Source organism: Corella eumyota, chromosome 4, assembly GCF_963082875.1.
Source record: "Corella eumyota chromosome 4, kaCorEumy4.1, whole genome shotgun sequence".
Classification (NCBI taxonomy): Eukaryota; Metazoa; Chordata; class Ascidiacea; order Phlebobranchia; family Corellidae; genus Corella; species Corella eumyota.
In genome coordinates this window covers 9,141,930-9,159,610 of record NC_137493.1, presented here as the reverse complement: position 1 = coordinate 9,159,610, position 17,681 = coordinate 9,141,930, and the positions used below count along the sequence as shown (strand labels likewise).

General features: G+C 27.6%; 2 protein-coding genes and 2 long non-coding RNA genes across 5 annotated transcripts; 1 reads left to right on the top strand and 3 right to left on the bottom strand.

The window, feature by feature from the left end:
* The first annotated feature begins 175 nt into the window (after positions 1 to 175).
* Positions 176 to 4,769, top strand: LOC145750056 (calcyphosin-2-like). The gene is made up of 13 exons (XM_082565979.1): positions 176 to 306; positions 532 to 772; positions 891 to 962; positions 1,049 to 1,183; positions 1,390 to 1,491; positions 1,723 to 1,898; positions 2,040 to 2,207; positions 2,511 to 2,669; positions 2,887 to 3,023; positions 3,182 to 3,336; positions 3,454 to 3,535; positions 3,999 to 4,133; positions 4,297 to 4,769. Exons 1-13 carry the CDS (start codon positions 245 to 247, stop codon positions 4,473 to 4,475), a joined length of 1,803 nt encoding a protein of 600 aa, XP_082422105.1. The 5' UTR covers positions 176 to 244; the 3' UTR covers positions 4,476 to 4,769.
* A 3,016-nt stretch (positions 4,770 to 7,785) lies between these two features.
* On the bottom strand, positions 7,786 to 10,683 carry LOC145750645 (uncharacterized). 2 transcript variants are annotated; one of them, XR_014283689.1, is made up of 5 exons: positions 10,397 to 10,683; positions 9,873 to 10,014; positions 8,577 to 9,397; positions 8,258 to 8,419; positions 7,786 to 8,006 (listed from the first exon to the last, which is right to left on the bottom strand). It is a non-coding gene; the product is annotated as an uncharacterized LOC145750645 (long non-coding RNA). The 2 variants fall into 2 exon arrangements; XR_014283688.1 differs by lacking the exon at positions 9,873 to 10,014.
* A 580-nt stretch (positions 10,684 to 11,263) lies between these two features.
* Positions 11,264 to 12,232, bottom strand: LOC145751390 (uncharacterized). Its single transcript, XR_014283733.1, has 3 exons — positions 12,124 to 12,232; positions 11,738 to 11,873; positions 11,264 to 11,383 (listed from the first exon to the last, which is right to left on the bottom strand). It is a non-coding gene; the product is annotated as an uncharacterized LOC145751390 (long non-coding RNA).
* Positions 12,233 to 13,403: 1,171 nt separating this feature from the next.
* Positions 13,404 to 16,484, bottom strand: LOC145750637 (visinin-like protein 1). Its single transcript, XM_082566712.1, has 5 exons — positions 16,307 to 16,484; positions 15,303 to 15,426; positions 14,786 to 14,931; positions 14,476 to 14,563; positions 13,404 to 14,145 (listed from the first exon to the last, which is right to left on the bottom strand). Exons 1-5 carry the CDS (start codon positions 16,418 to 16,420, stop codon positions 14,030 to 14,032), a joined length of 588 nt encoding a protein of 195 aa, XP_082422838.1. The 5' UTR covers positions 16,421 to 16,484; the 3' UTR covers positions 13,404 to 14,029.
* Between the last annotated feature and the right edge of the window lie 1,197 nt (positions 16,485 to 17,681).

Below are 17,681 nucleotides of genomic sequence, written 5' to 3'. Positions count from 1 at the left end.
TATAGTTAAATAAAATATTTCTAACGCTTAACATTTATTAGTTTGCACTAATTTATTGAAAAACTTTTTTCTGTAAGTTAAATTTATTATAGTTTATTTGTTTTTCGCGACTGAGGATAAATTGAATTTTTTATAATTATGTGCATTCTTTGACCGCTACAATTAATAATAAACAAACACGCCAAGTTAAATTTTTCAAGAATTTAAACTGTTTTAATATTTTAACTTGAATGTTATTTTAATCATGTCAACACACATGAATAATGAAAATAAAATAAGTAAAGAAAAATATCAAAGACCAGATTCGTAAGTAAAATTATTTCTAACTTAAGATAGGACTTTTATTTTTAACGTAAATTAATTTTTTATTTATTATTTTTTTCAAAGTGAAACACGCATACCACTGATGATACTAGCATACAATTACAATAAAAACACAGTAATTGTGTATTGCATGTATAGTATGTTATTTACCAAATTGGGCAGCGTACTATAAAAAGTGTGTGTAATTAAAAGTTTTTACAATTTTAGAGTCCCCCCTTTGGAATTAAACAGCCTTCATCCAGATCTAAAAGAAAACCAATTGCTTGAAAATCCTTTAAAGACAAACCATAACAAATCATTTCAAACTCCAACATCTCGATCCATAATCAGCTGGGGAACCCCCAACACTGATCCTCATAGATTAAACACAAATGACAGGGTAGGAGGAACAGTGTTTAGACCTTGCACACATTTGCAACACAACAGAAATAAACAACTACAGAGAAACGTAAGTTAACCTATAGGCCTATATAATAAAGCTTAGTGTAGGATATTCGTATGTTTAATTTGCAGCTCATGCGCTTTTTATTTTTAATTAAAGCAAAACATTTTTTTTTTAATTAAAGCCAATCACTCATAAAAAAACAGAAGTAGCGAAATCACCCCACCAAAAGCCAGAAGAAATAAAACAAAAAAAGGTTTGCCATTTTAAAACCAAAAAGTATATGTTTCTGTAAATAATAATAAAATTATCTTTTTCTTTTTACTAATTATATTTTTTCAGGTTATTATTGCTGAAGCTTATCAACAGAATAAATCACCAAGACAAAACAAAGAAATGAAATCGCCTAAGAATCAAAATAAATCAAAATATTGGTATTTAGATGAAGATCTAAAAGATGAACCTGAAGTTACAGGGGTAGGAAATAACTTTATATAGGCCTATTTGTTGTAAAGTATATATATATATAACTGTATTAATTTGCTTTTGTTATCTAAGTTGTAAAATTTTTAATAAATTTTCAAAATGAAATAAAGGTTTTTATATAACGTTGTAGGCTTCATACTGCTTTATCTTGTACAGTTTAAACATAATTTTTTTAACTATTAATTGTTTATAAACAGAGTGAAGAGGAAGAATACTCGATCGATGAAATGGCAAAGAATCAAGCTAACTTTACTAACCAACCCTACTCTGACATGCACCAATTAAGAAAATTTGCTGCAGTAAGTTGTAAAAGGTTATCAGTTAATTGTTTTTTTTTTGTTATTAATCAAATTTTTTTTTTGTGAAACATTTGTACAAAAACTGACTAATTTTTAAAAACTGAATAGGCTACTGTAATTTAATGGTGCTTATTTTTTTTAAAAGAAAAATGACTATAAACAAATTAGAAGAAAAATTATAATTTTATATATAACTTGATTTCATTAAAATGTTTTTTAAATATATTGTAGGAAAATGACATTGCAAACAAACAGAAGCAAGAAATAATTGAGCAAGTGTTGATTGATCAACTGTCACGTCATGTAATCAGTGATATGGATCAAGATAAAGATCCAGCAAGGCAAAACTCAGAGAGTTTTGGAAACGCTCCAATTAGAAATAAGAGCAGAAAACTTCATGACACAAAGTTAGTTATTGAGATTGTTGTTTTCTTTAACATTATATGTTAAACAACAATTTTATCTTAATTTTTTATGATTTTTATGTAAGTAAATTTTTAAAAGTACATTTTGTCTGTTAATTATGTTTAAATAATTATTTTTACCAGAGTAAGCACTGCAAATGCCTTGACTGAATCCAAGTTAAAAGAGCGAACAACATTTGGTGCTCGGTTGATAACAAGAGATGGAAGAGAAGCTTTAAGAGAATTATTTGGTTTCTTTTTTCACACCGACCAGACTTTAACGTTGTACGAGTTTCGACTTTTTGGAAAAAAGTAAGTATTTTGGTTGTTTGAATTTTGGAATAGGTACTAGCTTCTTTGCTTATAGTATCTCACAATAAAGATACCACACAGGATTACACAGAATGGCTTTAAAAGTGGATATAAAAAATTCAAGAAAAATATCATAAAAGATGTGACATATAATAGAATACTTGCTACAGGATAGCTAATAGTTGTTGTTACTTAAATACAAAACTTAATTTTACCTTTAAAAAGTTTTTTTGTAAAAAAGGTCTTAAGCATAGTTTTTTTATCTCTATTTAATACAATATCTAATCATATTTTTTACCCTAGTACAAACAAGGCTTTGCCATTTATTGATCGTGGAAAGTATTATCATGTTGTTGGGAGAAGAAAGGGTAAAGCTTATGAGATTAATGATTTTCAAATTGGTCGAAACTTAACTTTTTTAACAAGCAAGCAGCCACATTTGCCCGACTCATTAAAACAATTGTAAGTTAATAGATATAAGTCAAAGAATTTTCATTAATAATAAGTCTATTAACACTAGTTATACACAATAAATGAGAAATGTAAGCAGGTAAATTTATTGTCTATAGGTACTTGTTTTTTTGTTTAATTTTCGTTACAAAAAAATATTTACAATAAGAGACTTGATGATGGTCGAAATTTTTTTTTTAATTTTTAAAATTTTTTTTATAATTTTTAGCCCTGTTGTAAATTTAAGAATATTTGAAGTAAACCAAAACCAACAAGTTTCAAGTTGGGAGATGGACACAACAGATCGAAATAATTCTGACACTGCTCTTGAACAAAACGATAGAAAGATTACAAAAAATATACAAAGTAAGAACAATTTTCTTTACAATAAACTATAGAAATTATAATGAACAAAGAATTAATCACTTTTAAAATGAAAACTACATTCTCGGGCAGAAAGAATTTAAAATTTTTTGATTATTTATATATATTTGTTTTAAAGTTTGTTGTTTATATTTTTTTAGATTTTATTCGGGATAAGATTAGAGGACGAAGTGTAAGTGTTGTTGTTGGTTTAGGAAAGTTGTTCCGCATGATTGATTCTTCAGGAAATGGTTTTCTCAACAAGGAAGAACTGTCGGCCTCGTTAAAAGAATTTGACATCGAATTACCTCCCAAGGTGGGATCTTTTTTAATTTTTTTTAATTTTGTTATTGTAAAGCCATTACTGCATGGCTTTTATGGTTAATTGTTTTAACTTCAACTTAAATTACAATATTTAAATAATTGTAAAAAGGAATTTGAATCTGTGTGGAGGGTTGTGGATGAAAATAACGATGGTTCGATTGATTATGGAGAGTTTATGAGAGCTTTCATAGGTAATTTATTGCTTTAAAATTTGGGTAATCTGTATATAAATAAGTTTATCGAATAATATATATAGTGTTACATTAGTCCAAATTATAAACCTTTAAAATAAAAAACAGTTCACTAACTACTTTTTCTGATAAGCAATTTTATAGTAGTAGGCTAAATAAGTTAAAATATCACCCAGTGGCGTGGGTTTAACTAAAATTTATAAAGTTTGGTATGAGATACTAGTTTAAAATTTTTTTTTTAAATAACTTTACTAAACTTATGTTGTAATTACCTTTCGTTGTTATTAATTTTATATTTAACTTTATTTTAAAAAGTTATATTTTAGTTACCATAAAATAAATTTTACACTATTTTTGATCTTTTTATTAGTTTTTTTTATATATAACACTATTAGCAATAAATTTTAATTTTTTATTTATGAAAAATTTGCAGCGTTGTTAATTAATTTTTAATTTATTACAGGTGAAATGAACGAAACACGTAAAGGTTTGGTGCGCAAAGTGTTCAAGAAGTTAGACCCTCATAAAAGCGGAACTGCAAGTTTTCTAGATGTTCAAAAAATGTACAGTGTCAAAAAACATCCTTTAGTTATCTCGGGTAATGTAATTTGTCCTATTAATCTAGGAAAATAATTTTTTTTTAATATTTTTAAAGCAATTTGGCGGCAGTTAGAAGCGTTTCATTTAGAATGTTTTTTTGTATTTAAAGAAGTTAAAATTAATTTTTTTCAAAAGCGAAAACTAATGTGAAAATTTTTTAGGCAAATTTACTGAATCTGAGATGCAAACTCAATTTATGGAGGCTTTTTCATCACCTATGTCCGCTCGAAATAAAACAATTTCATTTGTTGAGTTTGAGGATTACTATGAAGGTTTAAGCATCGTTGTTCAAAAAGATGAAGATTTTATTAACCTGCTTCGAAATTGTTGGGGTATTTAAAAACATTATTCTCGGGCAATTTAAACTTTTGTTAAACATTAGTTTGATAAATTTATATTGAGGATTATGTTTTAATTAACTATCTTTATAGTTTATAATTTTATACATTTTGTTTTGAATTTGGTTATACAAGTTTATATATATACATTTATTATTTTTTTAAGTTTATTGTTTAAATTCAACATAAGTTATCTTATATTATATTAGGTAATTTTTTTCTATTCTCAATATATAAATCACTGCTAAATTCGAAAGCATATTTGCTTTAAATCAATATAGAATTATTTAAATAGATTGCCCATGTTGCATTTATAACTTTGAAAACTTTTAAAGCATAATCAAGCAATACTTTGGTACAAGTACAGCTAATATCATAAAAAGTGATCACAACTTTTTTTAAATTTTTTAAGCATTTATTAACATTTTAATGGCAGTATATTATTTTGGAAATTGATTAAAGCCATCAATGCAGTCCATTTGATACCTCAAGAATCTAGTCTTGGTTATGTATTCCAAGATCAGCATCGTTCGGTCCTAATCAAAAGAAAACTTCTTTTAAAACAAATTATTTAAATGGTTAAATGGCCGATCGTCGGTTTATTAAACAGAAAGATTTTTTAAACCACTCGTTTTAAAATTGGGAATGCTAAAATGTTGTGTCATAAATTTTTTTTGAATTGCTGCGGGAATTTATTATCGATTCCTGGGTTTACAACTGATGGTTTTTCGCCTACGGTTACAAGCTCGATTTCCACTTTGTTCTTACGGAAATCTTAACTTATAACTTACCACCAGTTTTAAGTAAGTTAAGCTACTGGTATCTATTATTATGTTACCCAAGTATTTTTAGTAAACACTGCCAAATTTCTAATTCTTTTTTTGCGTTAGAGATACTCTTTTTATGGGTTTAAGATCATTGCATTAGGATTTCAATTTACTCTATATACTCTATAGTCTATACAATACACAAATTTTTTAAATGTTTTTCTAACCGAAACAACGGACGACACTTGGATCGTAAGTATCTTCACACCTGCATGTTAGAATTGTTCTTTTAACTTGGCACCCTGCACCATCGTAAGGACAATCACTGCTTCCTTTTCGGCACACGCGACCTATATCCATTAAGCAATAAGATAAGTTGTTCTACTGTATAAATTATATCGCTATCAAAAAAGTACGAGTAGTAGTAAGTCTAGTTAATCTAACAATAAAGGTTAAATTATTGGATCAACAAAAGTTGACCTATGTAACTAACTATATGATAGTGATACTAATAGTAAAAAATGACAAGTTGTATAATGTATGTGTTTTACCCTTACATTCATTAGTGCTCGAAATCAATATGATGAGAGCGAAACAAATCACAATAAACTTCATTCTGAGGCTTGGTTAAACAACACTTTGCTTGCTGCTAGAAACAAATGATGATTTTATTTCGTGCGAGTTATTTTATAGATGTTTTAAAAGTCGTATGTTTTTGCCTAAAGGATCTTCTGAACTTTCTTGGAAATGTTTTTAAATTTTTTTCAAAATATTTAATCTTATCTTTTATTTCGTAAAAGACTTGATTTAAAAAGTTTAAAAAAAATTTGAAAAATCGTGATATTAGGCTACAGCCATGATTTTTAAAACCACAGGATTTTAATGCGCTAAACATAACAGAGACATGTTGATAATATCGAAAATAAAAGGTTAAAATCACCAAAAAAGATTTTTGTAAGATGAATTTTTACTAAAGTTTTTCTTTTTTGCTTTTGAAATAAGCGTGCATTTGTTAAGTACAAGGTATTTATTGCTTAAATTAATTTTAAATCTCGTGCATTGTAACCTGGGTGGTTTTTTATTTTTTTAACTGATATTCTATACATTACGCAAAGTAAACTGTTTGTTACCTTACTGTTTAAACGATAAAAAAATATATAAAAACAAAATTTAATATTGGCCTTTTTTTCTATTATTTGAGTTGAAAATTTAATTTTAAAAATAAATTTACTTCGATCTACGTTATATTGGATTAAAGATTCTTATAAAAATGTTTTTTTTTTTCCGATTTAACGAAATTATAAACAAATTAAATAAAAAATAAAGTAATATAAACTTTAATTTGTAATATAAGACAATTATTTTTATACTGACCGAAACAAGTGGCATATTTTGGGACGTATGTTAAATAACATTGGCATCATTTTCTTGAAATTTTATTAATAAAGCATTAAGCTATTCTATGCGGACATCTTATTTTGATTGATTCAGGCTTTCCTTGTTAACATAAAACACCTGCACATTTAAAAATACATTCGATAAAGTAATTTTACCTAAAGCAATTTTTTAAGGAAATGAATATATTAGATAATATGTATATACTAGTTGTAATTTTTTTTCGATTATGTTGAAGTTTGTATAACTTATTTTTAGTGTTTAAAATTAGAACAATAAGAGTTAAACAGATTAAAATAAGGTTTTATCAGCTTGGGTAAATGTAGCCTTACCTTAATTATCTTTTTGCACGTTGCTAAAAATTTTGAGTTTTTTTTTTTATTAAAGTTTTTTTTTTGTCTAAAGGAATAAAGCCACATAGGCCTCTCGCAAAAGTGTTTAACCTTTTTATTTTTTATTTTCTTCCTATATAAATAAACTTTTAATTTTGATTTTAAAAATATTCTTCCAAAGCATTTTCATGTTAAGTCACCTATAAAAAATATAATTATTTTTTAATTTTATATTTAACACTGGTAGCACGTAGTTTAAAATATTAAATAATTGAGTAAAATTATTTCTTCGGTTGTTTAAATGTCGAATTTGAGGATAAATATATAACAATAAAAATGCTTAAAAATATACATATTATTTTTCTACCGACCCAAAAAAACATTTAACGTTTTTCCAGTTATAGGTTTCAACACAGTGGCATATATCTCCAGTAAAAGTATAGCAAAATGGATTTCCTGGAGGACAATCCTTATTTAATCCATCTGCACCAATTTTACATATGCCATCTGTTTATACCTAGAACAGTTTGGTTATTTTTTTGTATTTCGTAAAGGTCTGTGGCATGGGAAAATATTTATTCATTTTTTAAAAACTATTATTTTAAAAGCATTAAAACACGGCCACTTTATTATATGAACGTTTATGCTAAGCAAATTATATATACTTTTTTCTCCTTGGATGCTTAAAACCAAAATGATAAAGGTCCAACATATTGCAATCAACCTCATTATACAGCGTGGTATGTTGGTTTACTTTTTAAAAAATCTTTACTCTCCATATAATAAGAACGAGGGTTATATATTAAATGTGTGGGTTTATATCTTTTTTAAAGTTAACAAAACGTGATTTAAAAAAAAACATTTTGATTTTATCATGTATGAAAAATAAACAAATAGAAATACCGAAACATTTTTTTAGACCTTAGCATTTAATTTATTTTTTCCAATGTAAGTAAATTTAATTTAAGCCACCCTCGGCAAGCATATTTCCAAAGGGAAAACTACTTCGCTACCGATAAAATTTCATCCCCACCAAACCCTAAAAAATAAATTAATTGTAAGGTTTTTAAAAAAGCGGTAATTAGAATCCCATTTGGTATTTTTACTAATAATAAAGTTAAAAGTTTTATATTTTATTAAATAAATGTGAGCTGTTATTAGGGGTAAAATGGCTTTGGTGCGATTAAAAACTGCAACTTTTTAGTTGTTTTAATTCAACGCCATTATATTGCACCACCAAGTTCGGTACAAAAATATATATTTTAAATGTACGTTAATTTTTTCACTGACCCATACAAGCTACAAATTTTGGTTCATATGTTCCACTGCATTGGCACTTTATGTTGGTAATCTTATTAAAGCAGATTACATTTTGATTTGTATACAGACATGCTCTGCTAGATAAATGTGTTCCTGTTTTACAGTAAACGCTCGTTTTTTGTTTTTTTGTACCTGTAAATTTAAAATAATGTAGCTGTAAGATATTTTAACTGTTTAAGTTGGCCATCAAACATAGTTAAAAATCTGCTTAAAAGGATAATGTTTTAAAATATTTAAAACTTACTTTTTAAAATTAGTTACATAATGTTGTTAAGTTTTTATGACATACCTTCGGTGCTTGAAATCAGAATAATAAAAGCCAAACTAATTACAATAAACCTCATTTCGGAACTTGGTTAATTGATGGTTTACGTTGAAGCCAAACTGTAAGCTATTTGCTACTTCATAACAAATAATGGTTTAACTTTTTGGAAGGACTTTTATAGCTTATTTCAATAAATATTTTTTTTGCCTACAGCGTTAAATCCACGAAGATTCTATAGAATAGTAACTTTTTTAGAAATAATAAATTTGTTTTTTTTATCTTAATTACAACTCATTGTTATGACGTTTGTTACAAAAATAGGAAGGTACTCAGGGTAACTCAAAGTTTTGGTAGGTTTCAAATCAAAACGATTGGTGGTATATTAAATGTCGAAAACATCAAAATAAAATTTTCATGACGTGTAGAAATTTTCTCTTGTTTGTTAATATATGCCCTTTTCATTGTACATTACCACAAATGCTTAAATTAGAATTTATTTTATTGATATTTTTTTTATTACAAGTTTTTTAAACTAAGATGTTTTTTTTTAGTTTTAAAATAGCTTAAACAAGCAAATTACAACACATTTTTTTAAATCGTTTTAAAAATTTATCAACATTTTTTTGATAATGTTTCTGTTTGGATACAAATTAATTTAAAAATTTTCGTTTTTGAAACATTCATCTAAGAAGAAATCCATTCTTCTTCGTGTTTAAAAATCTAAAAAAGTTGTAATGCTTTTTAAAATGTTTTTTTATTAGGCAATTTATATTCCAGGGCACATGCTGCAAAACGTTGACATTTTGGAGAAAGGCCGCTAGACTCATGAGTCTTACAAACGCCATCTGTTAAATAAAAAAAAAATATTTTTGCCATATGCTTTAATAAGTTGTCTGACAGCGCATAGTCTTGGTTGGAAAGTTTGGCTTCAGTATAACACATTTTGGATTCAATCACCACTGCTTCGTGTTGTGATGTTATTAAGTAAGGCGCTATAAACGCTATGTACAAATTCCTACAAAGCAGAAGCTTAACCAACTTGTTAAATATCAAGTCATTTCTTTGGATAAATCTTTATCCTCGATGTGGGAAGGTCGAATGCGCGAGCTAAACATAGAGCAACATCAGTTACTCTGACCCAGTTTCGAGTTGCTTTTAGCAGTTGGGATACTATATAGATTATAATTGCCCGGTAGTTATGCTGCTGATTAAGTGGCAGGAGTTCATACCGTCTATAGCGCTTACTCATGGGCGCTACAGCATGAGATCAGTGGGGATTGAACCCACGACCTTATAATGCTAGATTAATGTTATACTAACCTATAAAATACGTATATCTCGTGTTGTATGTTCCAGAACATTCACATTTTTTAAAAATTTGGTCCATGGTAGCAATCGGAATTTTTGCATATCTTTGTAAATTTATTCCCTTTATTACCGTTATTATTCCCTTTATTACATGCTGGTAATATATAGGTTTGGATTTTAATTATTTTAACTGGTTACTTTTGTTATGCCATGCACATATTTTTTAGTTAAATTTGGGGGTTACTTAAATATTTAAATACAACGTATGTAAAGATGTAAAAAGTTTATTTTAAGTAGAGTAAATTTTGTTGGCCTGGCTGAGGATTTTGTTATTTTAAAAAAAAATAGTTTAGTCTAATATCAAACATTTAATTTGCCGATATAATTTTAATTTTAGGCTAGTTTTATACCGTCTGTATAATAACAATAACGCCTTTCTTTATGACGTTATGACATAAAGGCTATAAAAATTATAAACTCGGAATTATTTGGAAAATGTCTAGTGCCCTAACCACTAACAAGCAAGCAATACATACTTTTAAGTCCTTTAGTTCCTGAGATCAGAACGACTAAAGCAAAACAAATCACAATGAACTTCGTATTGTATCTTCGTTAAACCTATAAGTTTTCTTCAACACAAATTTTGCTAAGTTTAAAATAAATTGTAATTACCTTTTACACAAACTTCAGTTTAAAATTATTTAATTGCTGTCTAATATAAAATCCTAATTTTTTTATCTTTATTTCACCCTCTTTTTTAAAACGCGGTGTTTTTAAGCAAATAAGAAATAATAAATTACAAAGTTACAAAATCGTCAACTGTTTATAGCACAAACCCAAGTTTAAACTGATCAGAATACGAACATAATTATGTCAATCAAAATACTGAAATTTACTGCGCAACCAAAATAGTTGGTGCATAAAAAAACACAACTCGTTAAAATATACCGCAAAAGGCCTTGTCGACAAATAAGGTTATACTTCCTAAAATTGTTTTTTAAAATATTTAACTTTTTTTTTAAAACGCAATTTTTTTTTAAATTTTTTGCTAGCGTAGCTGATACAGTTCAACAATTGCCTAATTTTGATAAAACAAAAAATGATTTTTAAAAACTTTTACCAACACATTTTTTTACCAGTGAACATAATACCACATTCACCACAACTTATTTTAACAGATATAGAATATTGAAATCGAAAATTATCTTTCTTTAAAATAAATAATTATAATAGTTTGAATTTTGCAGTGATGAATTGTTCACCTATACATAATCTCGAACCTTAATATTATTTTTGACTTTTTGAAGCATCTTGAATATTTCTAACAGTCTTTTAACCTTATTTCATAATTTTATTTTCTAATTAAAAGTTTTTCAATGTTAACTCTAAAAAAGCACAAAATTCACCGTCAATTTTTTTATTTAGCGATTATTTAAATTATATAAATGATAGTCAAATTTACGATTTAAATTTAGTTAAAAAGCCACCATGTAGAACCAATCTTTGTCCTGGTTAATTATTGCCTAAAAATATAAAATTTACTTTAACGAACATTGTTGGTGAGAAGTTTATATTGTAGTTGTAATGTAACCAATACATATCTTTAATACAACATTGCTGGGGTTCTGTGTTTAAATGTTTAAATGCCACTTGATCGTAAAGTAAGGATTCAATATTTATTGAATGCCCTTAATACTACTTTAAAATTAATTCATTAAGAGATTAAACCCAGGAAATTCTAATTTTAATAATTAGGTCCAATGGCTATTTTGAAACTGCCATATTTGACTTTCGAAGTGTTATTTGGTTTTAAAATACAACAACTAGAAATAACTTAGCCTTAAATATACAATAAAACAAAAAACAATTTTACTGACCCTGGACAAGTGACTTTTTGTGGTTGGTATGTTGTCTGGCACGAGCAGGTTGCGCCATTGCTTTTAAAGCTGCAAACTAAAGAGAATAATTTGCAATCTTTGCTTGATCCTTGTTTTCCTTTAGGGCACATTTGAACTGAAATTTAACAAAATATTGGTACACTTGGTTATATTACCTTCGTTGACAAAAATATTATTACCCTCGTTGTCTTGTTGTATGTATTTATATAACTTCAAAAATACACTCATATTGTACAAAATTATGTTATAATGCAGAAGACTGTTTTTATAGTGCAGGTTACAAACTTATTTTAAACATAAGCATTTTTCACGTAAACAGCTATTCAAACTCAGAATCAAAAAAACTAATTTAATAAAGTTCGTACGTCCATTAGAGCTTGAAACCAGAATGATAAGAGCCAAACAGATCACAACTAACTTCATTTTGTAGCTCGGTAAACTGATAGTTTACTTTGAAAACAAATCTTAACTTGCTTTAAAAGAATGATATGTGTCCCTTAAGTTGTTCCTTTTATAGCCGTTTTAAGAGGTTCTTGCCGCCTTTTATGGGTATTTTGCCAAGTTTTTGTAGACATTTTGTAACGATTCCCGAAATATTCAATCTTGATCTTCTTTTGCGAGACAACGCGTGATTTAAGAAAGTGCTAAAAAAATTATCAGCTTTTACGAAAAATAAACAGTTATATATCTTGCAAGGGACGACATGATTTTAAGGTGTTTTTATATTGATTTGAGGTTTATAAGATTTAAAAGATTTAAGCAATTGTATAAAGGTGGTCTAGAAACGACATGATTTAAAGAAATTTAAAACGCTGTGGTTGAGTGCATTAACGCACTACAGATTAAAATGTTTTTTTTTTTTTTAGTTACGTTATGCAAAATTTTTTTTAGTTACGTTATACAAAATTAAGGTTTAAGTTTGTTTAAAAGGTTAAAATAGCATATTTTGAACCATTATATTTATAAAAAAACAAACTATTAAAGTTTTTTTAAAGCGTATTTTTAGGTGATGTTAACTAAGTTTAGAGTAGTGTCAAGTACATCCTATTTTACGATTCAAAAACGTAAAAAGCCTTAGAATTAGAGTAAATACAGGATAAATGATATAAGGTAAAAAAAACTTAATTTAATTGTTATTACAAATATATTACTTAAAAGTGATGTATTTATTTTTTTACATTTTGTAGCTAAATTCAAATTAATTGCATAAATAAACTGGTTTAATTTAGAGTGTTTTTTTTTAACTTTTTCATAAAGGTTCCTTTAAAAACCTATCCTGTTTTTAATGCGATAAAGGCCAACTTTAGATGCTACTACACAAACATTGTGGTTGTTAGATTATACAGATTTTAACATTTGTATAAAAGATGTTATATTAGTTTAAACCATTTAAGATTGAAAAGATTTTAAAAGTTGTGTATTTGCAATATGAAATAACATGATTTTAAAAAGTTTATAACGCTGTGGTTTTAGTGCATTAAGATGACATTTATGTCTGGAGGCAGATTTTTTATTTTTCAGTGTAATCAATTTATATAAAAACTATTAGTAATCTAATATTCTTTGCGCTTACATTAAATGTTATAGTAATAAATTGATCGCCTGTTTTTTAAATCCGAGCTTCGAAGTTAATATTAAATGCAAATCAAAATAGCAAAATTTTAATACACTAAGTACATTTAAAATAAAACAAAACATAAAATTTAAAAAGGGTTGTAGCAAATCATTTTTTAAAGTAAACACAATAAAATAAAACGACCACGCGGTATTATGGTAAAATACACAAAAATAAATTCGACAAACTCAAAAAAAATCTTTCTATTTTGTATTAGCAATATTATAGCAATTTAAAGCTGTAAATGTTACTATCGGCAGTAATTATGTCTTAAATATATTGGTTATGAAATATTTAAAATTAAAAAAATATAAATCCTCTAACAAGACTTGTATTATCATTATGTAGTTTTATACATACTTTAATTGCTATAATACATTGTAATATATTGAAATAAAGTTTAAAAAACACATTTTAATACATTCTGTAGCAGTATAAACAAAAGTACATACTTCTAAATTTTATAACGTTTATTTCAAAGTTTTAAATTAATCAACTTGTAATACAGTTGTGTTTTGGGTCATAAAGAAACGAGACAGCGCAAAGGTATACAGTTTCTAGTACTGTGCCCAAATGTTACAAACTATTTTGTCTCAGATGAGTTACACGAGTAAGCTTGTTTTTTGTATTCTTAGGCCGCCTTAACCTCCAATTCGTTAAGAGCTCTCCGTTTTTGTCGGTATAGGTTCGTTGTCCAATGTTCTGTTAAGCATCTTAACCAAGCGTTCATCTTTCTGTACCCCTTTAACAAATTCGGCAACCGAGATGAGACCTGTTAGGATTAAATATTGAATATCTAAATATCGCTTTTTATATTAAACAACGTTATCAAGATTATAAAACTATATAACGTTGCATTTTCAACCTCTCTTATCCCCATGAACATTTTTTTTGCTAAAAAACACTTTGTACTTTTTTGGTATTGACATTGTGCAAGGTAACTATTTTTGACGCTATTGAGTAACATGTAAAGCATTGGGTAAATGGAGTTTATTTTATTTTTATGCGTACTAATGCCACGATCGAGACATTTACAATTGAGTTAAAATCAAAATTGACTCAGTCGCAATCATTAATTAAATTTTAGCACAAATAAAATTACCGTCTCCGTCTGTGTCTAGACCTTGGAAAGCGTCTTGTCCGGATTTAATTTGTTCTGGTAGTGTTACGTCATTCATTGTGTAAATTGACTAAAAAGAAACCAATTGATTATATTTAAATTGTGTGTTATGTTATATAGGATGTAACTTATTAACTTGAAATTTTAAGCATATATTATTTTGTTGCTATTTGTAAAATCATACGGCCATAAAAACGGGTGTTCAAATATTATTTATATTTCAATGTTCTATCTTTTAGAGTTTTTGTTTAATAAAAGAAAAAATAATAAAATGTTCAACAATAAAAATTACCCTCATTATTTCCCCCATTTCATCCCTTGTAATCTTCCCATCATTGTTGACGTCATACACATTAAAAGTCCACGTTAATTTTTCCTCCGTCGTCCCTCTAGTGGTAATAGATAGACCGCAAACGAATTCTTTAAAGTTGATAAATCCTGTAATGTAAACTATTAGGTAATTTAAGTTTGCAATATTTACAATAGTCACAAGTCAGTTACATTAAGAATTTTTTGTAGTGTTTATATAAAAGCAACTACTTGACAAACAGTTTCACGTTGGTATAATTGTGAATAGAATTGCTATTTTTTAAATTTGGAATGTCGTCCGTACAAAAACCAATTGTTTGGTTGATTTAACATTTGCTTATTCAACACGAGGGACAAATATACAAATTGTTTGTTTAAGTAACAGAAGATCACCAGAGCACAAAATTTGTATGTAAAATTCACGAGTAAGACCTACTAAAAATTACTAATCATACAACAAGAAATTGTGTAATTTTTTACAATTTCTATTTAGGTTTTACCATCTCCGTTAAAGTCGTAAGTCCGGAAAAGATGTTCGACGAAATTTTTGTCAGTGTCTTTTAGAAATATTTTCGCGTAAAAATCTTCAAATTGTTGTCGGTTCATTTGACCAGACGCCGATTCCTAAAAAGATTTTAAAATTAATTTTTTTTTAAGTTACCGCTTACAAAAACCACGCGTTGGCAAATACAAAATGTCATTTTTGCCAATTTAAGTAGAGCAATTGTAGGCTTAAGCGTAAAAAATGCCAGTATGCAAAATGTTAATTTATGTCGAGTTATTACACATACGTGACTTATTATGTATTTAAAATTATAAATAATTGACCAATAAAAAAATTCCCCCATTTAAAGCACTTACAGACTAAATTAGAAAAAAGTGCATTCACACATATACCTTTTATACCCTTGCATGATGATGCCATTTAATAACAGCCGGGTAAAGTATTAATCCATTTATCAAAGTTTGGAAACAATAAACACGACGCAAAGGTCGACGCTTCCTCTTCAGACGTAGTTATTATGACGTGACTAAACTTTACCGTCAGTTAAGTTACGCACAAGCCTACGCATAAACAGCTAACTGTGTTTGTGATTACTGAAAACAATATGGGCAAAATCTGAGTTATTTTTGTAATTAAAACTGTAAAAATGAGCAAAAACAAGTTCACTTCATCGCCGCGGTTATCAATTTGCAGCTTGTGTGTACATAATAAGCAATAACACGCTTTAAAATGAATTCCAGACGGGTCAAGTGTAACTTATGTTACTGAACCGTTTTACTGTTGCTAGCCTGGTTTTTATCGTCATAACGAAAGTTAAATATTGACTGTGATGTACTTAGTTAAATGAAATTTTTAGGCTTTATAGATAATGTTTAAACGAAAGCAAATTTTCACATTTTAAAGTAATAAGGCCTGTAATTAAATTGAATTATAATCTAGGCTTTAACACATCCGTTGCTACAATAATAGTTTTAACATAGCCTTAAGAATGTTACTTACTTTAATAAAGTCTTCATAACAATTTTTTAATTCCGTAGAAGAAAAATTCGTTAATTTTTCTAATTGGTCAGATTCCTTTCGCTCCAGCTTGTCTTTACTCTTGGCACATCCCATTTTAAAAGTTATATAAATTATTCTTTATTTAAAAAAATTAAATTTTCATTATAAACTGCACTTATTCTCTAAATAGTAAAATGCATAGTTGGTGAGTCCATCGGTATATACACATAGAAAAACGTGCATAAGCACACGTTTAGAAAATAAAATCTTCCGTATGCGCTCTCTCTTAAACAAAATATAAATACCCGGAAATTACTCAATTTTCAAATTTTCTCTTTGGCTAAGCTTCTAATATCACCCGCTGCACAATATATTACTTCAACGATTTTATGCCAAGTTCTTTCAATTTCAATTTTACATTTTTAAGCTCATCAAAAATTAATGCCAATATTGCTATAATATAACACAATAGCCTGTTGTGCATGAAGCATAAATATTACAACACACTTTGACAGGCTAATTTTCGGCCTTAATTTTATTGTCTATCTTAAATAGGCGACATCGATTGGGATTGCATATAACAGCTCATGGGATTTGTACATGACATTTTATCAAAATTGATCTGGTTTATATTTTAAAGTAAAAAGCCTGTAATTTTGCTGGCTCGACAGTTATTAATCATGCCGCATCATGGTCCGGATATAATACACAGTTAGGCTGTGTATTTATTGTGTTTTGTCATCACATGCTGTGGCTCATTCTAGCAATAATAATTTAGTTAGAGCTGCTTTAAACCGTGCTCTTAGCTGATACTATGTGCGTTACGAATAAAATGACCAGTAGTTGTACTTTTTGTAACCCAGACAAACGCCCTAAATGTAGCAGTTCAACTATGTAAAACCCTGCAACTCGCACGTACATTTTTGTGCTGTTAAAACTTTGCTTATTTTGTAATGTACAATCTTATGGTCAACTGCATACACGCACATTGTACGTTGACAGAAACTATATCTAATTATAAGCAAAACAACTTTTTAATTACACAACAAAACAGTAAGATTTGATAAAAGTAAACACTGACCCTATTAGATACTTTTTGCTTACTAGAATTGCTATATGACGTTTGTGCAAGAATAATATTTATGTTTATGCCTTTGGATGTGGGTGAAAACATTATTATTTATTCTATTGATTTTTATATTTAAAGAAGAGTATATTACAACACTGTGTGTCGACTTAATTAGTTTAATATTGACTTTCAGACGCTACTTGAAAACAACTTGGCTTTATTCAATTATAAATATTAAGTGTTAAAGTTTTTGCTTATTATTGTAACCTGTCAGTAGACTGCTAGTTTTTAAACCAATTCTCAATG

What these genes read in the sequence shown, in the direction of transcription:
- LOC145750056 (XM_082565979.1), top strand. Translation starts at nt 245, where the DNA reads ATGTCAACACACATGAATAATGAAAATAAAATAAGTAAAGAAAAATAT. An exon ending in AAATATCAAAGACCAGATTC is followed by an intron (nt 307 to 531) that starts GTAAGTAAAATT and finishes TTACAATTTTAG; the next exon opens with AGTCCCCCCTTTGGAATTAA. An exon ending in GTTTATGAGAGCTTTCATAG is followed by an intron (nt 3,536 to 3,998) that starts GTAATTTATTGC and finishes AATTTATTACAG; the next exon opens with GTGAAATGAACGAAACACGT.
- LOC145750637 (XM_082566712.1), bottom strand. Translation starts at nt 16,420, where the DNA reads ATGGGATGTGCCAAGAGTAAAGACAAGCTGGAGCGAAAGGAATCTGAC. An exon ending in GTTATGAAGACTTTATTAAA is followed by an intron (nt 15,427 to 16,306) that starts GTAAGTAACATT and finishes AAATCTTTTTAG; the next exon opens with GAATCGGCGTCTGGTCAAAT. An exon ending in TCTAGACACAGACGGAGACG is followed by an intron (nt 14,146 to 14,475) that starts GTAATTTTATTT and finishes TAATCCTAACAG; the next exon opens with GTCTCATCTCGGTTGCCGAA.